Source organism: Cupressus sempervirens, chromosome 5 (assembly GCF_028749045.1).
Source record: "Cupressus sempervirens isolate cs-2001-9-10 chromosome 5, ASM2874904v1, whole genome shotgun sequence".
NCBI lineage: Eukaryota > Viridiplantae > Streptophyta > Pinopsida > Cupressales > Cupressaceae > Cupressus > Cupressus sempervirens.
Window position 1 is genome coordinate 553,826,411 of NC_143122.1, and position 22,330 is coordinate 553,848,740.

Sequence of the window (22,330 nt, forward strand, 5' to 3'; positions counted from 1 at the left end):
AACAACCCTATTTAGAATTTAGAGACCTTTCTAAAACTATAGGCTTTTCTAAAAAAATTGCTAATTTGTGCCCAAAAATTATTTTTCATTTAAAATAAAGATAAAATTATAGAACATATGAATCACCTCAGAAAAATACGAGATTTTAACTGAAGCTTCTCTAATATGTCTCCAACCTATGAAAAAAAATCTGACCAAAACACCAAGTTGTTTGGGAGATATGATCAGATCTTTAAGATCTAGGGTTTTTCATCTCCAAACAAATCTACACAAGGGGGTTAGCTCCAAAAATAGCTAAAACTAGCATGTAAAGGTGGGTTGCCCCATGGTGAGCGCCAAAAACACATGTAGTAAAATGTTGACACACTTCTATGAATCATTATATCCAATATTTCTCAAGAATGAGATCTCAAATGGCGATCCATAGCTCTTTATTCATGGAGTGCAAGGGTTTATAATGGAGGCCCTCAATTTGACCTAGTTTGTGCTCGTGCAAGTACACCATAAAATGAGGTATTCAAAGATCAAAATATGAATGCAAATGAAGATGCAAGCTAATCTAAATGATAAAAATGAAAAGAAATGCAAGAAAGGAAATCTAATCTATGAAAAGAAATTAAAATGCAATATTAATCTATGAAAACAAATATGACTCTAAGATAATATGAAAATGCAAGGATGAAACCTAATGATGGAAGCCATGGATGCAAGATAGAATAAGACAAGAAGAGAGAAGTTGCAATGAAGCTCCAATGTCCAAACCCTAAGGCTCAAACTCCTTCTCCAAAATTGCTCTCTAAACCTATAGCATAATAATAAAATCTTCCTCTATATTTCTCTATCTCTCTATCTCTATATTTCTCTATATGAAAATGAGAAGGAGAGGGTTCCTTATAAAAGAAAATGTGAAGGTGAGAGGCTTCTCACAACCAATATGGGATAATAGAGTTTGATCCATGTGAGGAAAAATTCCACCAATGAGAAAAGTGGAGTGTTTGGGTAGAAAGTGGAAAGAGGAAATTAAGAAATCCCACTTAGAGTTATGTGCATTTAAGTCTAGAGAAAAAATGATTTATTTATTTATTTTTATTTAATATATTTCCTTTTTTCATCACAGAGAGATATTTAAGTGAGGATTTATTTAATTAAAAGAGGATTTATTTTATTTAGTTAAAAGAGAAGTTTTCTTTTAATTAAATAAGACTTCGAATAAGATGATCAAACCTTAGGAAATATTGAAATAATTAAATTAATTACAATTTGATCAAGGAAAATTATTTGAATTGATTTAATAAAATATTACAATGCATTGATTCGAGAAATCAATAAATTGAAGAATGGAAATTGATAGATTGAAGAGTTGGGGACCCATAGTCTAGGTGACCATTTTAGGGTGCATATAGTGAGTAACGTTTACAAATAAGTTTGGCCTTGTTTCTCACAACTTCTCCTTGTTCATTCATCTTATTTATGAATACCCATTTGGTTCCTATCACATTGTTGTCTTTAGGTCTAGGAACTAATTCCCATGTCTCATTCTTCACAATTTGATCTAGTTCTTCTTTCATAGCTTGCATCTAGTGATCATCTTTACATGCCTCATCTGTGCTCTTAGGTTCCACTTGAGAAATTACACACAATTCCTCATTCACTATGTTCCTTGTCATCACACCTTTATTCTTGCTCCCAATTATCTTCTCTAGAGGGTGATTCTTTGTCATGTTTATGTTGGAAGTAGGAGTTGACAAGTCAACTCTTATCTCTTCTCTAGGTTCAATTCTCTTTTCTTCTCTATGCTCAATAGATACATCTTTCTTCAAGTTATTGTTAGTCTCAAAAATAACTTCAACATTATGTCTAACAATTCCAAAATTATCCTCTTCTTTATTAGAATTATAATCTACTATCTTCTCTTTAGTATCAAACTTTTCATCAATCCTTACATTTGCACACTCAACTATTGTCTTAGTTCTATAGTTGAAACATCTACATGCTTTACTTTTCAATGAGTAACCAAGAAACATACCTTCATCACTTCTAGGATCAAACTTACCAATATCATCATCTCTCTTTATGTAATGCTTAATTCCAAAAATTCTAAAGTATTTGACTGATGGTGAATGACCAAACCATAACTTATAGGGTATCTTGCTCATACCCTTTTTGATTTGTACTCTATCCAGAGTATATACTGTAGTGTTGACTGCTTCTTTCCAAAATGTCTTTGAGACATCATTCTCAAATAACATCACTCTTGTTGCTTCTGCTACTAACTTGTTCCTTTTTTCAACAATCCCATTCTGTTTAGGTGTTATGGGTGAAGATAACTATTTTTTGATTCCATTTTCTTCATATAACATGTTTAACTCTCTAGAGGTGAATTCTCCTCCCCTATCTGATCTTAAACATTTACTCTTGACACCAGATTCATTTTCAACTCTATTCTTAAATATCTTAAATTTTTCAAAGGCTTCAAACTTCTCTTCAAGAAATGCTAGCCATATCATCCTAGTGAAATCATAAAGTACCTTTCTTCATAGAATCCTCTAGTTCTTGCAGGACCACTCAGATCTGTGTGAACAATCTCTAATTTCTCTGTAGTAGAGAACTTCTTGCTAGGGAAAGACACTTTCTTTTGCTTAGCCAAAATACATTCCTTGCAGATAACATTAGTAGGCTTAATAATCTCAGGCAGGTCTCTCACTACAAATGTACTGCTAATTTTTGCAATATTATCAAAGTTTATATGATAGAACCTTCTATGCCATAACCAACTGTTGTCAACCTTTGCAACCAAACATGTTATTTTAGTAGGATTCATCTAAAATACATTACTTCTGGATTTGGTTCCAGTACCAATCAACTTACCATCTTTGTCTTTGATAATGCAAGTTTTCTTTGTCAACTGCAACATATATCCCTTGTCTACCAACTATTCAACACTTAACACATTATGTTTCAAACCATCAACAAAGTAAATATTATCAGTGTTAGTTTTACCATCAAGAGTAATAGATCCAATCCTTGTGATATGACAAGCTGCATTATTACATATCACTAGTCATGTGATGTGAACATCCACTTTCAATTATCCAATTTAATTTCTTCTCATCTCGGGTAACTAGAGCTCTCTCTTCTCCAATATCTCTATCAAGATCATCTTCCTTGATAGCCACAAATCCCAATTCATCATCACTTTCACTTTGATCTCTTTCATTAGATTCTTCATCCTCATTAGTATATAAACAATTTCTATCCCTATCTCTTCTAGGCTGAAATTTTCCTCTAAACTTTTTATCTCTTTTAGAACTTTTAGATGCATAATGACCATATTCACCACAAGTCCAACATTTAAAGATTTTCTTACCATCTTTCACTCTTCTTTTTTTAAGGGATATTCCTTCTTCAATCTTCGTATCTTCTTTAGATCTTCTACTATTGGAAAATTTTCCTCTTGCGCTTGCACTTCTTGACAAATTAGGTCGAATGTTTAGAGCATTGAAAGTTGTCTCAACTCTAGCTAATTCTCCAGACTATCTCATTTATGTTTCTATAGATTCTAATCTTCCAAGCAATGTTTCCTTTGTGAAATCTTTGGTTCAAGGCATAACTAGTTGAATCATTAGAGTTATTTGCTTGAATGACGGTGTTAAATTTTTCAAGATCTTCCATTTGACCTCATCATCTTCTTTAGTTCCACCAAGAGATTAGATTCCTACAACAATTTCTGATATTCTACCTACATAACTTCTTATAGATTCATCTTCTATTATCTTAGCATCTTGAAATATGCAAATCCAATTTTGCAATCTCATTCTTTTTGCATGATCATCAACTTCAAAAGTAACTTCTATTGCTTTCCAAATTTCATGAGAATTTTGAAATGTCTTTACTTGATTTTATTCATTCTCTAGAAGAGCTGACAATAGGACTTCTCTAGCTCTCATTTTACACATGAATAGATCTCTTTCTACTTCATTGCATTCCTCAAGCTTATCTTCATCCATAATTGTCTTCTCACTCTTTGTCAAGATCCAATACCCCAGACCCATGCATACAAGCTGAGTCTTCATCTTCTCCTTCCAATTGTCATAGTTGGCCCCATTAAATCCTAGACTATCTTTTATGAACATGTTCGCCATTGATCTCCCAAAGCTGTGAAGCCTTATCTTCAAGGCCCTGAAGCTCTGATACCAATTGTTACAATATATAGTCCATTGATATAACTTGGGGGGGGGGGGGGGGGGGGGGTGAATCAGTTATCCAACTATCATTACAAATATTAACCTTAAACAAACTTAATAATGTGATTGATATAAACTGAAACCACAACAAGATACTTATATACAATTAACACCAGATATGTTAACTAGCGAAACCCTTGATCAAAGGGAAAACCCCGATGGGGATGGTACCCACAAGATGATGTACTAATATAAATATTCTTTGTTAGAGGATAAACCTTGTTAGGAGTCTATTTCAACATTCAATACATATGAGTCCCTATTAGGAGACTTTTAATCCCTATTAGGAGATTCCAACCCTATTAGGAGTTGTGGAAGATAGCTGGACCCACTACCCAAACAACTTCAAGGTTAAGATCAATGAATCCACTTTCCAAATGATATCTGTATTGTTCCTTGTAGAATAATAGAACTGAAATGTACTTCCTTCCTCTATCTCTTTCTTGTCAACTGGACTTCTACTCCTTCATATCTTGTAACCAGATGTCATACTGCTCATCCAATGATCCCTTGGATCACTTACACACATTCAATAAGCATTCTACTCCTTCTCACAGTATGCACTAATACTTCACATCTCACTTGGTCCTCTCATCCAAGTTCACGTAACAAACAAGGGAAAAAACTTTCCTTTATACTGTATCTTCATGATATTTCCTTGAGTTGGCCTTAAGACTTTCCCAATGAATTAAAATAAGATAATTAATTATTTCACAATTACAATAGCACTGTCAGCTCATAGTCTATACAAAACTTCACATGTGTGAAACCACATCTTGCAGACATGCTAGCGTCATCACACAACTATCCTCTATCACCGTGTAACTGCAAATCTCTTCATTACATCTTAGATAAAAGACAACAATAGATCATCATAACTCTGTTTCCAATGCTTTGTTTCTACACTGCTTCCAGTAAATCAAGTGTAACTTTGGTACACCATTGACTTAGACTTAGTCCTGTTAACCACGTTGTCAAGACAACCTCAAGGAAAATGTCCTCCACTGTGGATCATCTAAAACTTCCTCAGCTTTTGTGTATCTTATGATTACTGACTGCTATTCTTCTAGTCTTAACATAATTACTGTTATGTTAACATCAATGACAAATGCATTCATGAATACAACATATCAATACTCTTCAATTCTTAGGATACTCCCCTAATGTAGTATCATCATCATTCATACTACCAAAGGCTTCCTTTTATACTAATCTAGGACACAAACTTCTAGAGAGGCCGACATAGGAGAATTAAATTCCAATTAAGCCTTAACCCCTAGAAATGGACCAAAATTAAATACAATTTAAGATTTTACCATTCTAAAATCTAAAAAAGTCGAACCAGAAGTGGGAAATGAAACTTTTCGAAGCCCGATATCCCGAAACCTCTAGAACTTGAAATTTGGACCTAGGGTTAATGTCGAGATTGACCTAGAAGATCAAAGATCTTAGATCCTTAGAAAAGGTTGTCAAAAAAGGGCTGGAAACATGGGAGAGAGAAGAAGAATAGGAGAAAAAGCCAGATCCAATCAAATACCCACTCAAGGCACTTGACATGACCCAAACCACCTTCTTGGATGGCCAAACCAGTCCTAAATGGAAGTGCTTCCATTTTTTGATGACACAAGATGAAAGGTATGAGGAATCCTTTAAATTATTATATTTCTAAACTAGATCTAGTAAAATATTGAAGAGAAGTTGATCATGGGAATGTGAAAGTAGAATTTGTGCTAATCATCCCAAGAATATATAGGGTTCACAAAACCTTGAATTAAGCAAGAACAAGTTGAGAAGTTTAATTTTAAACAAAATATTCGCTATTCAATCTTATCAATAATAATTCTTATACCTATCTCTACTTGTAATAAATTTTTATATATTATAAAAAAGATGAGATGCATCACAAGAATGACAAATCAATAGATGGATGCCATGATTTCATAGGAATATAAGATTATTGATAATGCAAGGGCCTTGAAACTTAAAGGAGATCTGAAATTCATAAGAAACCTAAATGACATTTTCAAGAAGTTCAAGGTCAATAGCGCAAATTCTACCCATATCTAGAGGATGACTAACATTGAATTTGAACATGTATGAGTAAATATATATATTTTTTATAAAAGAAAATCATATCTTATTATTGGAATGTTCAGAAGCATTGAAATAGTTAATATAAGTTTTGGAAGATGAACTAAAAAACTCGTAGAGGCTTATGAGTTAGGTCTTGAGATGGTAAATGGTGTTTATGACTTCATTGATAAAATTGAAGATGGATCTATCAATTCCAAAAGATAATGAAAAATAGCTTGTTATAGGAAGTCAAGAAAGATTTGAGAAAGCTATTTGGATTCAAATTTTCAACCCTTGATAAGGTACGAAGATAAAATATTTATTCAAGGTTTTTGAGAATTCGTTTAGAAAAACTTTCACCAAGTAAAATCTAGATGTAAATATGTCTTCATAGTTTTTCTAATCTATTTTGAAGGAATCAACCATAATTTGCAAAGAGATACTATATACATTTAGGAAATATCAACAATGTCTTGACTAAGTAATATAAGATACAATTTTGGAAAATAAGATAATCAAGCAAAGAATCAACCATATTAAAGGTATGGTGAAGATTTGAATACAAAAGTCAAATTTGGGGTGAAAAGAGAATATTCAAATGTGTAATTACTTAGTTTGTAATGATTTAATATTAGTCTTTCAAACGATTAAAATAGTTTTTTCAAATTGATGCTTATTTTCCCTTGTTAAATTTACAAATATATATTTTATAATTTTGATGCATTGTGCTAGTAGTTAAAGACATTCAGTAACATTCATTTTAGAGCATTGAGAATACAAAAGTGTGCTCTCATTTGAGAGCATGCTAAATGAAAAGTCTAACATAACAAGTGAGTTTGGTACATGGAAAGATACTAGATCTCTATATATTGCTATAGAGTGCTTGCTTACTCTCTTCAAGCATTTTTGCATATTTTTGGTGGTCAACTTGGGAGAACATATCTCTAGAGACGTGATATTATAAAAAGTAGTCCAAGATATAGTTTTAAATATCATTAATCATTAGGGGAAGGGTACTAGTCGCCTATATAACTAACTTTGTACACTCTAAGCTTCTAAAGGTGCATAAGATTTCAACGATTTTTTTTATAATGGCTTTGTTTGCGACCTAACTACTTATATTTATTATTCTGACTTCTTGGTAGTCAAGACAAATGTCATGAGATTTGTTATGTACATAAGGTCAAAAAGTGGTCACTTAAAAGTGTTGCCCAATACTTTTTTAAAGATGCCCTAATACTCATTCACTACAACCACCTAAAAAACTTAACAACTAATCCAATACACAGTCCTCAAACAATCTATTTATTTTCCTCTAGTAATATTTTTACCAATATTTATGCATAAGTGCCCCAATCATCGTGCATCACACGTACCAACAAAGTTGCACAACTTTGCTAATTCATATCTAAATTTTTTATCTCTTAAGAGACAAGCGAACGACTATTGGTATATGTGAAATATATTAACACAATTATAATTATCACTTTTTTGATTCTTTTGAAGTTCAATAATTGAGGAGATGTGTGAGCAAGGAGTGAACATTCATTAGATCATGGGTGGTAACTGGGCCGCTTCACCTAGCTATATCAAAGACTAGCAAAGGAAGATAAAGACCAACTGCGCAAATAATAGAGCAATATATTAGCAAAACCTACAAGATATTTGACTAACAAAGTGATCATATAGAAAATGTTTATTTTCTATTAGACTATTAAATAATGGATTGATTTTAAAAATATAAAATAAATATCTAAACTCTTTATAGCAAATAAAATATGTATATATGCTTAGTATGCATAAGATAGATACAATAGATCGTCAAACTTAAAGCATTACAAAAATGATCTATTTTCCCAGAAGTATAGATTAGGATGCAATTTGATAGTCATGCTTCTGTATCAATTTGTTTTAATAATTATCCATTCAAATTCACTTTTCATAATGTTGAAATATATAAAAGAAGAGCAAAGGAAGACTAAGGTCAACCATGTAAGCAATAGAGGAAAAATATATAATGCAAAAGGTCAAAATCTCAAACAAAGTAAAAATGTAGCAAGGCTTTCCTATATTTTACCAACAAAAATATTATATAGATGTGACTTATTTTCTGTTATAATAATAAATAATGATTTTTGTTTGAAAATAAAAATAAATATCAATGTTTATTTCTAGATTTGATTGTGTATGTTTTTTTGTATTAATGTTTCAGATCACTGATCCATCATTAGGATAAGAGAGACTCAATGTTTATAGAAATAGATAACATAAACTGTCAAACTAAAGTCATGGAGGAAAATGCTTTATTTCTATAAAAAAATTGTAATCATTCATATATAATTTTTTTTCCTTATAATTTATGTTCAATTTTTCACTCGTAAAAAAAACTGTTTTAAAAATTTATATCATGAATTTGATACTTTCATATTTAGTGCATACCAACAAATATTTTGGAGGTCCCATCTAATACCCTCAAATTCACGTTATATAATCGACTTAATTATTAGATTTTAAATTCTCGAAAAAACATGGCCATATGGCCATCAAATTTAGGACCGACTTGAGAGTAAACCACATGTACTGATTGTGGGTGTCGAAATACAAGATATAAAGATCTTTCCACCAAATTCAAAATTTCAGACGCCTGAATCTTCCCTCCCAAATTATCCCTTTTCAATCAAAATTCAAACTATCTGCACTGCAGGTTGTATATAGAAAGATATAACCGCCATTGTATATGGTTCAAACCCCGGTTGATTTCTTGCATCTGCATTTTTTGAACTTAAGGATCGGATTTTGTAAGCTTTCAGCTTGAAGTCCTGAAGACCAAGATCACAAGTTCAAGCTTCGGAAAATAGCACAAGAAAATGCGAGGTAAGGATGAGGTTCACTTTGAAAATGATTTTGTTTGCAGGCAATGCCAGTTTTAGCAATTCTTAGAGGCCTTACTCGTTTTAAAGCAGTTAGCGCAGCTTAGATCTGCTTGCAATCAATTTGGATAAACGAAAAATTGATAGGAAAACAAAGTTAGAGAAGTTTGGGTTTTAATGTTGAAGCTCTAGTGTCAGTTGCTAGCTGTTTGGTATACTTAGGTTGCAAGTGAAAATGGTCAGAGTAAATTGAGGATTTAACGGTGGAGCTAAAAAACCTTAATGACTAGCACTCGAAATACCCAAATTCTAACGATTAAATCTTTTGAGGCTACAAATCTATAATACTTTCGAGGTTTTGTGGCCATATCGTGATTTATTGGGTTAACATTTGCAGACACTTTTTTTTGACAGTCCAGTTCATATGATATTGGTATCTCCTTCGGTTATAGTTATTTGATTTGTTTACTTTCGGAGAGTAGGATCGTTAACCGCGAAAGTTATATCTGAAGCTCCAGAGAGCATTTTATCTTTTTTTCTCTAATTATATCAGGTTTCATTTGATCTATCTGATTACAGATTTTGATGGACGCTGAAGTACGTCGGAACAATAATTTCACTGTGGTTGTGAAATAATAACGAACCATGGTGAGAGAAAACAGTGTGGCAAGCTTCTACACTCGCATGCGGAGTGCCGCAAATGTGTCATCCTCTTCACCTGTTTTGATCTTTCCGTCAGCAACTGATACTGATTCTCTCTGTGCACTGAAGATTGCAACTCATGTACTGGCATCTGATTCATTGAGGTATTCTTGTTACCCTGTGTCCTGCTTCGGAGATATCGATGGAATTGCAGGCCGGCAACTCAGCTCACCGGACCAGGCGCTTACAGTTCTTCTAATCAATTGGGGTTGTTCCCAGGATCTGAGACAGTTGTTAAAATTGGGGCCCAGCGTCCAAGTTTTTGTTGTGGACAGCCATCGACCTATTCATTTGCACAACCTCAGTGATCAGAACCAGCAGGTGGTTGTGCTTAATACTCGGGAAGATGAGAGCCAAGCTGATATAGCTTATGATTTCGATGTGGCAGAACTGGCGAATATGATGGATCTGGATAATGATGATGAAACACTGATTGAATCTGAAAGTGATGACAGTGACAGTGATGAAGAAAACGTTGATGGGGAAGGTCAGAGAAGAAAACGGAGAAAATTGGATGACAGTGACGACGACAATGGTTTGGACGCACTGAAAGCATTGAAGAAGCTAAAGACAGCATATTATGGTCCGGGAACATACTATGGTAGACCTTCTGGGTGTCTAATGTTTGATATGGCCCATGCTCTGCATAAGAGCACAAATGAGTTACTTTGGTTAGCATGTGTCTCACTGACCGATCAATTTGTTCATGAGAGAGTGACCAATGAGAGGTACCAGGCTGGTGTCATGGAGCTTGAGCAGCATGTAAATAGTGCAGGAAATTTGGAAATGATTACATCTGTTACACTTAAGGATGGCACTAAGGTTAGAGTACCAGATGTGTCTAGGATTTCCTATGAAGATGAGCCTCGCCTTATGCTCTTGAGGGAGTGGACCCTTTTTGATTCGATGTTATGTTCATCCTATGTTGCCACTAAGTTGAAAACCTGGAGTGATAATGGGTTGAAGAAGCTAAAGCTGCTTTTGGCCAAAATGGGTATTGCCCTTGTGGAATGCCAACAAAAATATCAGTACATGAGTAATGCCATGAAGAAGAGAATGAAGGATGAGTTTGAGAGGTTTTTGCCAGAATATGGTCTTAATGAATTCTACTACAGAAGCTTCCAGAGACTCCATGGATATAGCTCAAAGGTTTCAGCTGCTGATGTTGTGTATGGAGTCACAGCTCTGCTTGAGTCTTGGACAGATTCTGAAGACTCTTGGGCTGAGAAATTCTGGAGTGCTTATTCTGCACTGTCTTTGAATCATTTAGATGAGTTACAAAAGGGAATGCAGCTTGCCATTCGTGTCCAGTGTGCTACTCAAAGGCAGGGTAGTTTGGCAATAACAAGAAATGGATTCATCAAAAGTGCCCGGAGTTTCAGATGGGTGAAACTCGAGGATGGAGCAGATACTGAACTCTTAGCTTATCCTCAAGCAATTGTTAAGTTTTGCTATTTCCTCATGGATGCTTTGAGAGAAAAGGGTGCAAAAACAAAACCCATGATATGTGCGGCTATTATTCCTCACTCCAAGATGGTATTGGTAGTAGGTGTTGCAAACAGACCTATACTTGGAGCCCAACAGGGCAACCGGTTTGGACTTGCATTTCGTGCCACAGCCAAGGAACTTGGGGCTGATTACAAACATGATGCATTTGAGTCATCCTGGATTAAGCTAGATCTGACTGCTGTCAATTCCTTCATGTTAAGAATATCAGAGAAACTTTAACTCACAGGTGACTGTAGCTGTATTATTTTAGGAACTAATTGTTTACAGGTGGCTGAAACAAGATCAGCTTTCCTGATTGTAATGTGTCTTAATACAGAAATGCAATACGAAATGATACTGCCCTAACCAGTCACTGCCACATACATCATTTCTTGTAGTTTTAAAAACATTTTGGTTGTTACCAAGGGCACTTCCTGTGCCTGAGGCTTACAACCATAACATTAAATTCTATCACCTGTAATATTGGATTGTTTTGAGTGTGATTTTTAGATAATATGTTTGAATACTGGTGCTAATCTTTAATTGATAGAATAAACAAGATTAAATTAGCCTACAAGATGTAGGAAGGATATGTAGAATATTTGTTTGGCTATATTATGATAACTTGCAAGAACAGTCTAATAGAAATAATTTTATGCATATGGGAAAGTCTAGCATGATTAGTTTGTGCTGGTTGATAGTTTTGGATTTTGAGGAAATTAGTTTGGGACCCATGGAAAGAAAAATTCTCAGCCATTACAAATTTACAATTTTTTGTGAATAGTTGGAGAATCGCTTGTATGAAAAAGACCTATTATCACACTGATACCATGACTTTTTATTGGCATATTGTATATATTGTGCCTGTGCATATTTGTGTACAGTGACAGCGTGAGTGTTTTTTCAGAATACAGTTTTTGGTTGTTGTCTCTTGTATTTAGTGTTCTTACCATTTTACTCTTTGCATAACTCTATTTTGTCCTAAATGGCATACCTGTAATATTGAAACATTAAGGACCATCTTGGTCATTCAAAATCTCAAAAGAAATATCTGTTCAATTCTAACTTGCAATTTGATGGATTTCTAGTTTCAGAGGAAGGTATTAAGGGAGAGGGCCTGATGGGGGCACCTTAACTTTGTAGGTGCCTGCAGACACATAGGTGCCACATCAACACCTTAAATTAACTGGGTGAATAGTCTTGCCTGTCACTAATATACTATTTCATATTCAACTCAGTATATTGCATTGTCTGCCCCATATATGCTCTTTTTACTTGAAACCATTACTAAACACTAAATTCATAGGACAATACTATATTTGGATGTGTTCCCCCTCAATTGAATCCTGCAATAAATTTTCCAGTTGTTACATGAACATGACATGCTCTATTTGGTATTGGAACCTGCATCAAGATAAATCTTTCCTAACCTATGCAAAAATGACGCATCCATATGTTTCCAATTGTCATTGGTGGTGCTTTTGATACTGGTTCTAGCTCACTCTTGACACTCTAATCCTTACAGATTTCTATCTATAGCTGAATGTTATAGTTTGCATGTACCCAAACTTTCTCATCTTCTGTGTCTGCATTATTGAAGGAGATATCTTAAAAATATTGTGATATATTCTGATAAATTGTTTCTTGGCAGGGTTCCAGACATTTTCTTGGAAATATTATTAACTTTTTCAAAATAGAGTTGACTGTGACTTTGATTGAAAATTTCACCAATGTATTTTTGATAACATCACAGTCAAACGAGTGTTATTTTTTTTATGTATGTGTCAAGCCTGTGATGTGTTTGACTAATCCTCTTTGGAACTTACATAACTGGGTTGTACACTCTGAAGAGTGCAAGTAGCTGTTAAAATTTCCAGCTGTCATTATTGAATAGCTGTTAGGTTTGTTACCAAGGGACGAGCAATTGTTGCAGTCTTTATTATTTAAAAAACGAACATAATTATCTGCAACTGCAAAGAAACTTAGTATAATCTGATTTGAAAACCTTGTGAACAATTTTCACGGGTATATTTTAATATATCTCTGGTAATATTACAATAAATTAGTTTTTAAAATTTATATAAGCATCAAACCTATGTTTTTAGATTTTTTGATCATTGTCCTGTGGAACTTCTATAAACAGGCATACACTTTGAATAGTGCATGAATCTATTAGGATTTGCAGTTGTCATTTTTGAATAGTAACAGTAAGGTCTTTTGCCAAGTGGCAATGGGAATTATCTAAGTTACTGATTCGGTTGCAGATCTGGAAGCGGATGTGCGATTTTTATTTGGGGGGGTGCAGATATGTTATATGTATGTATGTATGTATATTACCCCCTACAATTTTATGGGCAATCAGGGGCCCCCACTATTTTATGGTTGGGGAGCCTATGGAAATGGTGGGGCAGTTCAGGCTGATAGCATTTGTTTTTATGACGCCATCCAATTGAGTAGATAGATTTCTTCCTGCCTACTGCCCGTAGAATTCATTTTAGGGGCAATGAGAAAGCAGTTCAACAACCAATGACCCAGAGGCTGCAGAGAGATTTCCCATGGATAGTAGGGGCCCAACCTTCTGTAGTCTGCTTGATATATATATATATATACAGAAATGTATTTTCATTAACCTTGAACATTGAATAAATGGATTGTTCTAGGATCACAGATTCACAAATATTGCCAAAATCCTCGGTCAAAAACCACAGATCTCCTGAACCGGAAACAACATTAGATAGAATTACATTGTTAGTCTTATCAACTTAACATTTGTAATGGAAGACACAAGGTATGGAATAATTAACAAACATAGTACAAATTGATCTCTGGATTTAAAGCTGTTGCCACACAAACTCCCAAACATAGTACTGGAACGTGAACATGGAATGTGACTGCTGTTATTTTGGTTGGCAATTATCACTGTTGTCTTTGATAACAGCGGAAACTGCTGTCATTGGTCATCATCCGTAAGCAGTCATTAACAGATAAAATTCGTCAAATGATTATGCTATTCCTTGACTTGCCATTATTGCATCACAGATGTTAGTGCTGTTGTTGTCTTCTTGTCATTTTTACTTATCAATGGACGCTGCTGATGTTACTTCATTTATTAACATAGTTGTATTACTGAGGAATTGTTTGGCAATTCTATGTTGTATCTCAACTGTTAATAATGTCATATAAGTTCAGATTGTTGTCATCATTATTGTCTTTTGACATAACTCTGTGATTAATAATCTTCTTATGATCACCATACTGCATATAACCTAGAGAAGGGAAATTGGTGGTAGGATTAAATTATTGGAGATGCTTGCAGTCTGAAAATGTGTATCCGTTCTCGCCATTCACAGATGACATCAGTGATGTGGCCTTGTACACCCTTAGAAGTGATACATTATTTTTCCTTATTCAAGAATATTATTTAATTTCAAAGAAAAGTGTCTGACTTTTTAAGAGAACACTGTCAGTCATAAGCTATAATTATGTAATACACTTAGGTAACAGAATATTTCAATTTAATTCAATGTGCTAACATCAAGCCACTAAAAGCCTTGAATCTAAAAGCTTAGAGAACAGTTGCTGTGTCATCTAGGACTTGGTCTTGAAAATTTAAGGTCATCAAGAAAGATCTTTAATGCGTTTTACATTTCCTCATAACTTTTTCTTTTGTATAGTAATTGTCATACCTTATCCCAAAATAGGCTGGGTAGATTATTGGGAAAGACTGGTGATGATGTAGTGTGTACAAGATATCATGTTGTGAAAGATAATTATTAACAAATTGTAATTGTCTTGCCTGTTTTCTAGTGAAGGTTGCATTCTGCTCCATTTGGTCCAGTTGTGAATCAACTTTAGTCTTTGTGATGTCTCTTTTCAAATTCATTACCAGTACAGGTTTGAAGCACCGCTTGTCAGCAGTGATCACAATGAAATAGTGAATAGTTGAATATGACAGTACACTTCAGATTATATGTACATTTCCTCCGAAGGAACTTCATTATGTTTTGATGGAATACTATTCTAAGATTCTTAATATTAATACATACCACTACTAGTAGTTATAAAAGCAACATTAAATTAGAGGGTCGACAGGCATGAGTCCCTACACATTAGACATCTGTGTTTTTTTATCAGATTATTGTTGTGTTATGTTGAATAGGTATGATGACTGTTGGACTAACCGCCAACATTATTTTTCAAGATTTGTGACATGGTTTAACTGTCACTCATGTTCTATAAGACTAGTGGTTGTATTGGGCATTGACAGGTCAATCTTTTGTTGCAATGACAACCCTAGCTTGTAACAAGTGGTATTTAGAGTTTGGTCATAGGTTTGAATCTCCTAGGATAACGTTGAGGGGGGATTGTTCGAGTAACTACCAATGTTCCCATTAGGGATTCGTGACATGGCTTAACTGCCCCCTTTGTTATATAAGTCTAGTGGTTGTATCAGGCATTGACATGTCAATCTTTTGGTGCAACGACAACCCTAGCTTGAAACAATGTCATAATATAATGTTGTTGTAATCTCCAAGTCATTATGTTAGTGCAACTTTCTAAACTGTTAAGTCCAGTACACTATTGGATTTGAAGGCTTTCATTACCATGTAGTGGGAATTGATTGGGTATTTATACTTTTAAAATAAGGATTTGAGATATCAAAGTTCACTAAACTAATTGCAAATTCATGCTTGCCACTTCAATGTGTGAAGAGTGGTGAGGCTATGACATGCCCATTTATAGTTTACAGATTGCTGCCAATGTGTATTGCCCAAGATTATTCATAATATCAAGATTTGGTGGCTAGATTAATAAAGGGGTTAGCCAAAATTGGAATAGCAGGTCAGGGCTTTGCATCTTCCCCTGATGAGCAAGCTAATCTCTTCATTCTAGCTTTTGGCCTTATCTGTCTTGCTGCATATTTGGTTGATTGTTTGGCTTGATTTAAGTTTAGTTAGTTTGATGTAACCCTGAGAACACACTAGCTATAAACTGGAAAAGTGAAGGTGGGTGATGAGAACTTTCTGAGTATATAATAATGTCCATGATTATGGTGGTAATTCTTTATGATGCAGATTTGAAGATGATGTAAGCTACTTGGATGGAGGAAAGGCTTTGGAAACATCATATATCATTCCTTGATTAGTAAGGGATTCCTAATGAGTGTATAAATAATCAGGGGTAACCTTCTCTTGTTTCTTGCTCATCGTTTGGTAACATTCATCTTTGATTACATTGTAAATTGTTCCATCATGGGTTTTATGGTGGTAGCAAATAGTATAAAGCTTATGTACCTGCAAGAAAAACTGGAAAACAGGGTTTTTAGTTTCATTGAGGCATTTTGATATTCATAATATCTGCACATTGATAATAGTGTGCATTTTCCTTAATGACTACTTATGGTCCCTGAGTTTGGCTTACAGGCGCAGGTGTGATCTTGAAGTTTGCACTATACTAAAAGGGAATTGATGTCTATTACTTGCTGATCTATGAATTCATTATTGGCCTGAGCATTGATGATGTATGGTAATGCATGGCAATTTCATGACTATCATATCCCAGGCCATCATTATCTAGTTATAACAGGAGTGCATTATAATATATCTGTTTCATGGGTATTGTAAGTGTGTTTTAAGCTTTTAATGGATAACACAGTTTTGCTATAATTCACTAGCTCAAGATTAATGAAAATGGCTTAGCAAGATGACCCATACAATGGATTGGGAGATTCTCATTTCTGTGAAAGATAATGGATGGGAGAACTATTTTCATAAATCAATTCTGTCTTCTTGGGTATTAAAGAAGTCATGCAGCCAATGCAATTTCTTATATTCTTGTGTCAGTTTTTACTTTAGCTGTTGTGCTATAACAAAACAATGAAACGTAAATGTGGGCAAGTGCCTTTAGCAGTACTGGAAGGTTAAATGCTCTGAAGTTGAGGCTCTTGGATGTTGTATTTAAATTCAAATCTTCAGGCTAGCAATTATATAGCTAGCTTAAGACTTGAAAGATGCCTCAATTCATTCAGGACTATGTAATACTGTTGCTTGTGCAGGCCTGATGGTGTTAATGACCATTTCATAATAAGGGCTGTGTTGAACTTATTTGATGTTTGTGGCATCATACATCACACGGTCTTCCTTTTGGCCATTGTCTGTTATCTGGCAAGGAACTTCAGAAGATTGGGCCACAGCTTCAGTAATCTTATCCTGAAGATGTTTGTGAGGATTCTGCTTTTGAATCGGGCAAATTATCTTCTATAGGTTTATAGTTTGTGCAGCAGGTCTATAACAGATGGAGAAATATAATTATGACTTCACATTCATCCATAAATAATTGGAAGGGGTTAACATAATAGGTGCCTGCTCATTGTTCAGTCATTTCTTTACTGTAGCAGTTTTGCAGATCTCTAGTTTTGTCACAGCATATGATGAGTTATTTTCCCCCATGTACAATAATGAATTCCCTTGCATATCTGTTAGTCTTATAGACGTTTGTACCTTGAAAATGGATCTGCAGTTATGTAGCATGTGGATTTTAAGTAAGCTAAAGGTTTCTTCAGTACTTGGTAGAACTGTGATACTGAAAACTGGTACTCCGTTAAAGTAAGCAGGGTTGCTAATTTGGGCTTTTATATACTGTACATTTTAAAGTTGATTAAAGAGGTCTTAACTTTAATGATAGTTCTAATTAATAATAGACATAATATTTCTGCAGTCCATATTATTGTAATCATAAATGGTTCTGGATGTAACTCTGAGAAGTTTCTACATCTTTCAGATCATATTCAATGATCTGTCATTGTGACAAAGCAAGAAGCATAACAATAATACATTGCACGCACATGACTACTAAATAAAGGGCGTGGAGAGATGTGCAGGTATGGAAAACAAAAATCGCAAGGAACTAAAAATTCAGTTTTATAAAGAGCACAATTAGAAGCATGAATGTTTGATAGAAAGTTTTTGTTACAAAGGAGAATAGTACCCAATCAGAAAATTAAGGGTTTCTAATTTCATTATTAACCTACTGGATTTTTCATATTTTCTTGGATGGAGTGGATATGTTTTTCCTCTTTTTCCTGGATGGAACAGATACAAGAAAATATCAGAATGCTCTCCAAGAAGATATTAAACTGTTCTGTGAATAATAAATGCACCACATTTTGTTTACAACTTCACACTCTCCAGATAATCATGTCCATATTAAGTGGTTCAAAATTCTGCCTCTTGCTGGCCATGGGAGGATTTTCTGTAGAAGAAAGAGTTGGGAGAAGGTGATGATGCTGCAAATCAGACAAGCTTGTCAAAGAGAGAAATTGCAAGCTTTGGGTTTAACCATGGAGGAAACTCTGTAGTTAAGTGTGCTCAGGCTGGAGTAGTACTGGGATGGGTGACCTCCTGGGAAGTCTCGGTGCTTCAACCTGTGAGCATCACCTAAATCCAATGACTGCTCCAATGAGTGCTAAGTGTTCCATTTATTCTCATGAGGGATGGATTCATGTTGAATCACTACTCATGAAACATGGGTCAATGAGTTTGATTTAAAAATCACACAGTTAAATCCTGATAGCAATATCACAATTTGACTTGCTGTGGAAATTATCTCCTACTTATCAATTGATGAGTTTAAGGGACTTCCTAACGAATGTTTCATAAGGCACAACATTTGGTGAAGGCATTTGCAAGCTTTGGGTTTAACCATGGAGGAAACTCTGTAGTTAAGTGCGCTCAGGCTGGAGTAGTACTGGGATGGGTGACCTCCCGGGAAGTCCCGGTGCTTTACCCCTGAAAGCATCACCTAGATCCAATGAGTGCTAAGTGTTCCATTTATTCTCATGAGAGATGGATTCATTTTGAATCACTACTCATGAAACATGGGTCAATGAGTTTGACTCAAAAATCACACAATTAAATCCTGATAGCAATATCACAATAAGAAACTTTGTTCAGTCAAAATGCTAAAATCCTTTTTTAAATTATAATGCTACACTGTTACTGTTTGGTTGTAAAAATTGCTTTATCGTGTCTGCATCTTGACAATTAACAGAGATATTGGCATGTAAATTTTTGTTTTCAGGATTGGGATACTCAAATGGAAGTTTAATATCAAGGCTTTATCTGCCTTTTTCTTGCTCTTTCCATTCTATGAACCATCCCATAACTTGTGTTGTTGTAACTTTGACCTTCAGACTCAGCAGGGCCATGTAGAAAAAATATCATTTCAATGAAGAGCATACACTGGCAATCTGGATAGGAGAGTCTCTTGTTTTGTCAAATACGTCATTTCCAAGAAGTGCCTCTTTGCAGTGAGCAGGCTAGGACAGTAATCATTTCCTGGAGTAGTTTTGCAATTATTATTTGATGGCAAAGAAGGAAATCTTTAGACTCGTTCCATGGGACTTCAATACAAAACTATCCAAGGGAAACCATATCTCATCATAGGAGTCAAACTCAGGTAAAAAATGCAAGTAATTATTGCTCCAATTTTTCTAATGTTGATTTGAATCATTGTGCAATCTTGCATTTAATGGTCCACAAAAAAAATGGAAAAATTTGTGATTTCTTCTGAAATTCCTGGAATTTTGGGATCAATTCATGAGTTATTCCTGTTTTTTTTTCCTCCCTCACAGATATAACTTCAGAGTGCTTCAACTTTTGAACAGATTTGTACTTTTTACTGGTAGCTGAAATGAGATATCTTTTATAAGGTTAAATAAGTCTTTAGGACTTGAAGTTATGTTTACTGGTTTAAAAGATTATTTCAGTGAACTGTCTAGCTTTAGGCCTATTTTTCCTATTTTGGCCTAATGTAACTGCTGATTAACGAATGGTTTCCCTGGTCCCACTGCCTATCACTCATTTTGTTATAGTTGTTTGTGTATTTTTGGTTTGTAACCGTTGAATGTGGACAAGTTCTTTTTTTGGGTCTTTTTCCTCCCCTTTTGAGGAGTGTTTGACTCTTTCTGGTGATGGAGGAGGTTTTTGGCTTTTGAGGATTTTTCTGTGTAGAAATTTTGGCATTGAAGAGTTCTTTTAGGTGCATAAAAGATTGATGATTTTTGCAGTCTCTGTTTTCTCTAGTTTTATTTATGTATTTTGAATTACTGAGATTGAGGTTTGAAATTTTATTTTATGTTGGCTAGTATCTATGGCAGTTTTTTGTTTCAGAGGCAAGGTGTTTTATGGAGTTTATACACAAAAAACTGATCAGCATTACGGAAACTTGGTAGGGCAGAAAGCAGAGTTACTCTCTACATCAGCTTTTGGTATTAGAGCAGTCAGCACTGGCCCAAAGGGGAGTCCATGTGAATTGGAGGGGAAGAGGCAGGATGCAATGCCTCTTCAACCCCATCATCACAAGAAGGTAACCCAGTCTCAAACCTTGGATTGCAAGTGCAGTGAAGTAAGTATATATGATGTTATTTACTATTTGGATTGTATATTCATGACGATGCCTTGTGATAATTTTGAGATGTTTTGTATTCAAGAATATTGGATTAATATGCTAGGACGAATATAACTAATTTCTGAACATTGTGCCTTACATGTTGCTGGCCATTTTATGGAGATTTGAATTGATATATGCTCATATTACTAGAAATGATTATTTAAATGCTTTAGATTTAAATGCAATGCTAATGTAATTATATGATATGTACCGCATCAGCACACTACTGCTATGCATTTTTCCCTTGGTGTTGGTTTGAAGTGATTTGAGAGCTTTCTCAATATCATTCTTGAGTTCAGAGTTGGAAGCTTTCCATCTTTGACACCAAGAGACCTGTCCTGGCGGACTTGGAGAAGTCAATCAGTTTCTTAGTGGTGCCATTAGTGGAGATTGTAACCAAGAAGACCTGGAATGAAGTGTTTCCTTTAAGAGGTGAGGTAACTATTATGAAGATCTTGCTGGGTGAATATTTTGTTTCTCTGCAATATAATATTACATATTGTGATGGAGAAATCATGTATGGTGGGTGGAATCTTGGTCTACTTTAATGTTCTGATACTGCTTCTTCTTAATATTAAATCCTATTACATGCCTATTATGGATGTAAAGTATGTATTGGGGGAGGGTTATATCAGGAATAATATGGAGGCAAAAATGTTGATTGAGTCATCAACAAGATTCATCCATTTTGTTTGTTAAGCACCTTCAAGATAAACTGGAACCTAGTGTTACCAATTTGTGGAAGAATATTTCAAGTTAACGAACCTTTTGAATACAACTATATTGTGATTTGGTAGAGGTTTGACACTTTGACTGGATATTACTATAATATGAGAATACAAAGTTGATATGAGGCTGAATATTAGAGCATATTGAATAAAAGACTCTTGCATTATTCTATATTTATTCCCTTGGCACAAACAAGCAACTTGGAAGAACAATGCACTCTGGGTATCTACATTGTTGTTGCTGGAAGTTGCATTTCAAAAGAAACATGCACTATGATATTTCTGACATTGGAAAGAAGACCTAACATGTCTTATTTGTTCTTGTTATATTCAGACTAGTTCAATATATATACTTCTAGGTGCCATACATGAGTACTTTTGGAGTTGAGGACATAATTATATTATTAGGATGTATTAGTGACATTTTTGTTTTGATGTCCTTGATATTTTTGTGGTGTGAAGATTATTTTCCGAGAATTACAAGCTATTCACAACCAATATTTGGTGGATCTTTTGTGGCTCTGAAGTTTCGGATATTTATTCCTTACTGTCTATTTTATTCTATCAGGCTAGCCGAGATTTCTCTAGGTGCATAATATTATTTACTGATTTAATATCTATATCTGTTTGGATCAAATTGTTCTTGTGCGTAATTGATGTAGAGTCACTAGAATTCACACTAAATATGTTAACATTTCAATGCCAAATGGGCATGTTTCCAATGAAGAGAAAAGGGCTAGAAACAAAAAACTTGATCTATGACTCCAAATATCTA

General features: G+C 34.5%; 1 protein-coding gene, 1 long non-coding RNA gene and 1 pseudogene across 2 annotated transcripts; 2 read left to right on the plus strand and 1 right to left on the minus strand.

Moving 5' to 3' along the window:
* Positions 1 to 9,712, minus strand: part of LOC149557130 (MAP3K epsilon protein kinase 2-like) — a 47,812-nt pseudogene extending 38,100 nt beyond the window's left edge.
* CDC45 (cell division cycle 45) lies at positions 8,916 to 11,901 on the plus strand. Its single transcript, XM_089831848.1, has 2 exons — positions 8,916 to 9,191; positions 9,767 to 11,901. Exon 2 carries the CDS (start codon positions 9,833 to 9,835, stop codon positions 11,615 to 11,617), a length of 1,785 nt encoding a protein of 594 aa, XP_089687974.1. The 5' UTR covers positions 8,916 to 9,191; positions 9,767 to 9,832; the 3' UTR covers positions 11,618 to 11,901.
* A 7,674-nt stretch (positions 11,902 to 19,575) lies between these two features.
* LOC149557132 (uncharacterized) lies at positions 19,576 to 21,687 on the plus strand. The gene is made up of 2 exons (XR_016352385.1): positions 19,576 to 19,834; positions 20,615 to 21,687. It is a non-coding gene; the product is annotated as an uncharacterized LOC149557132 (long non-coding RNA).
* Positions 21,688 to 22,330: the final 643 nt, after the last annotated feature.

What these genes read in the sequence shown, in the direction of transcription:
- CDC45 (XM_089831848.1), top strand. Translation starts at nt 9,833, where the DNA reads ATGGTGAGAGAAAACAGTGTGGCAAGCTTCTACACTCGCATGCGGAGT.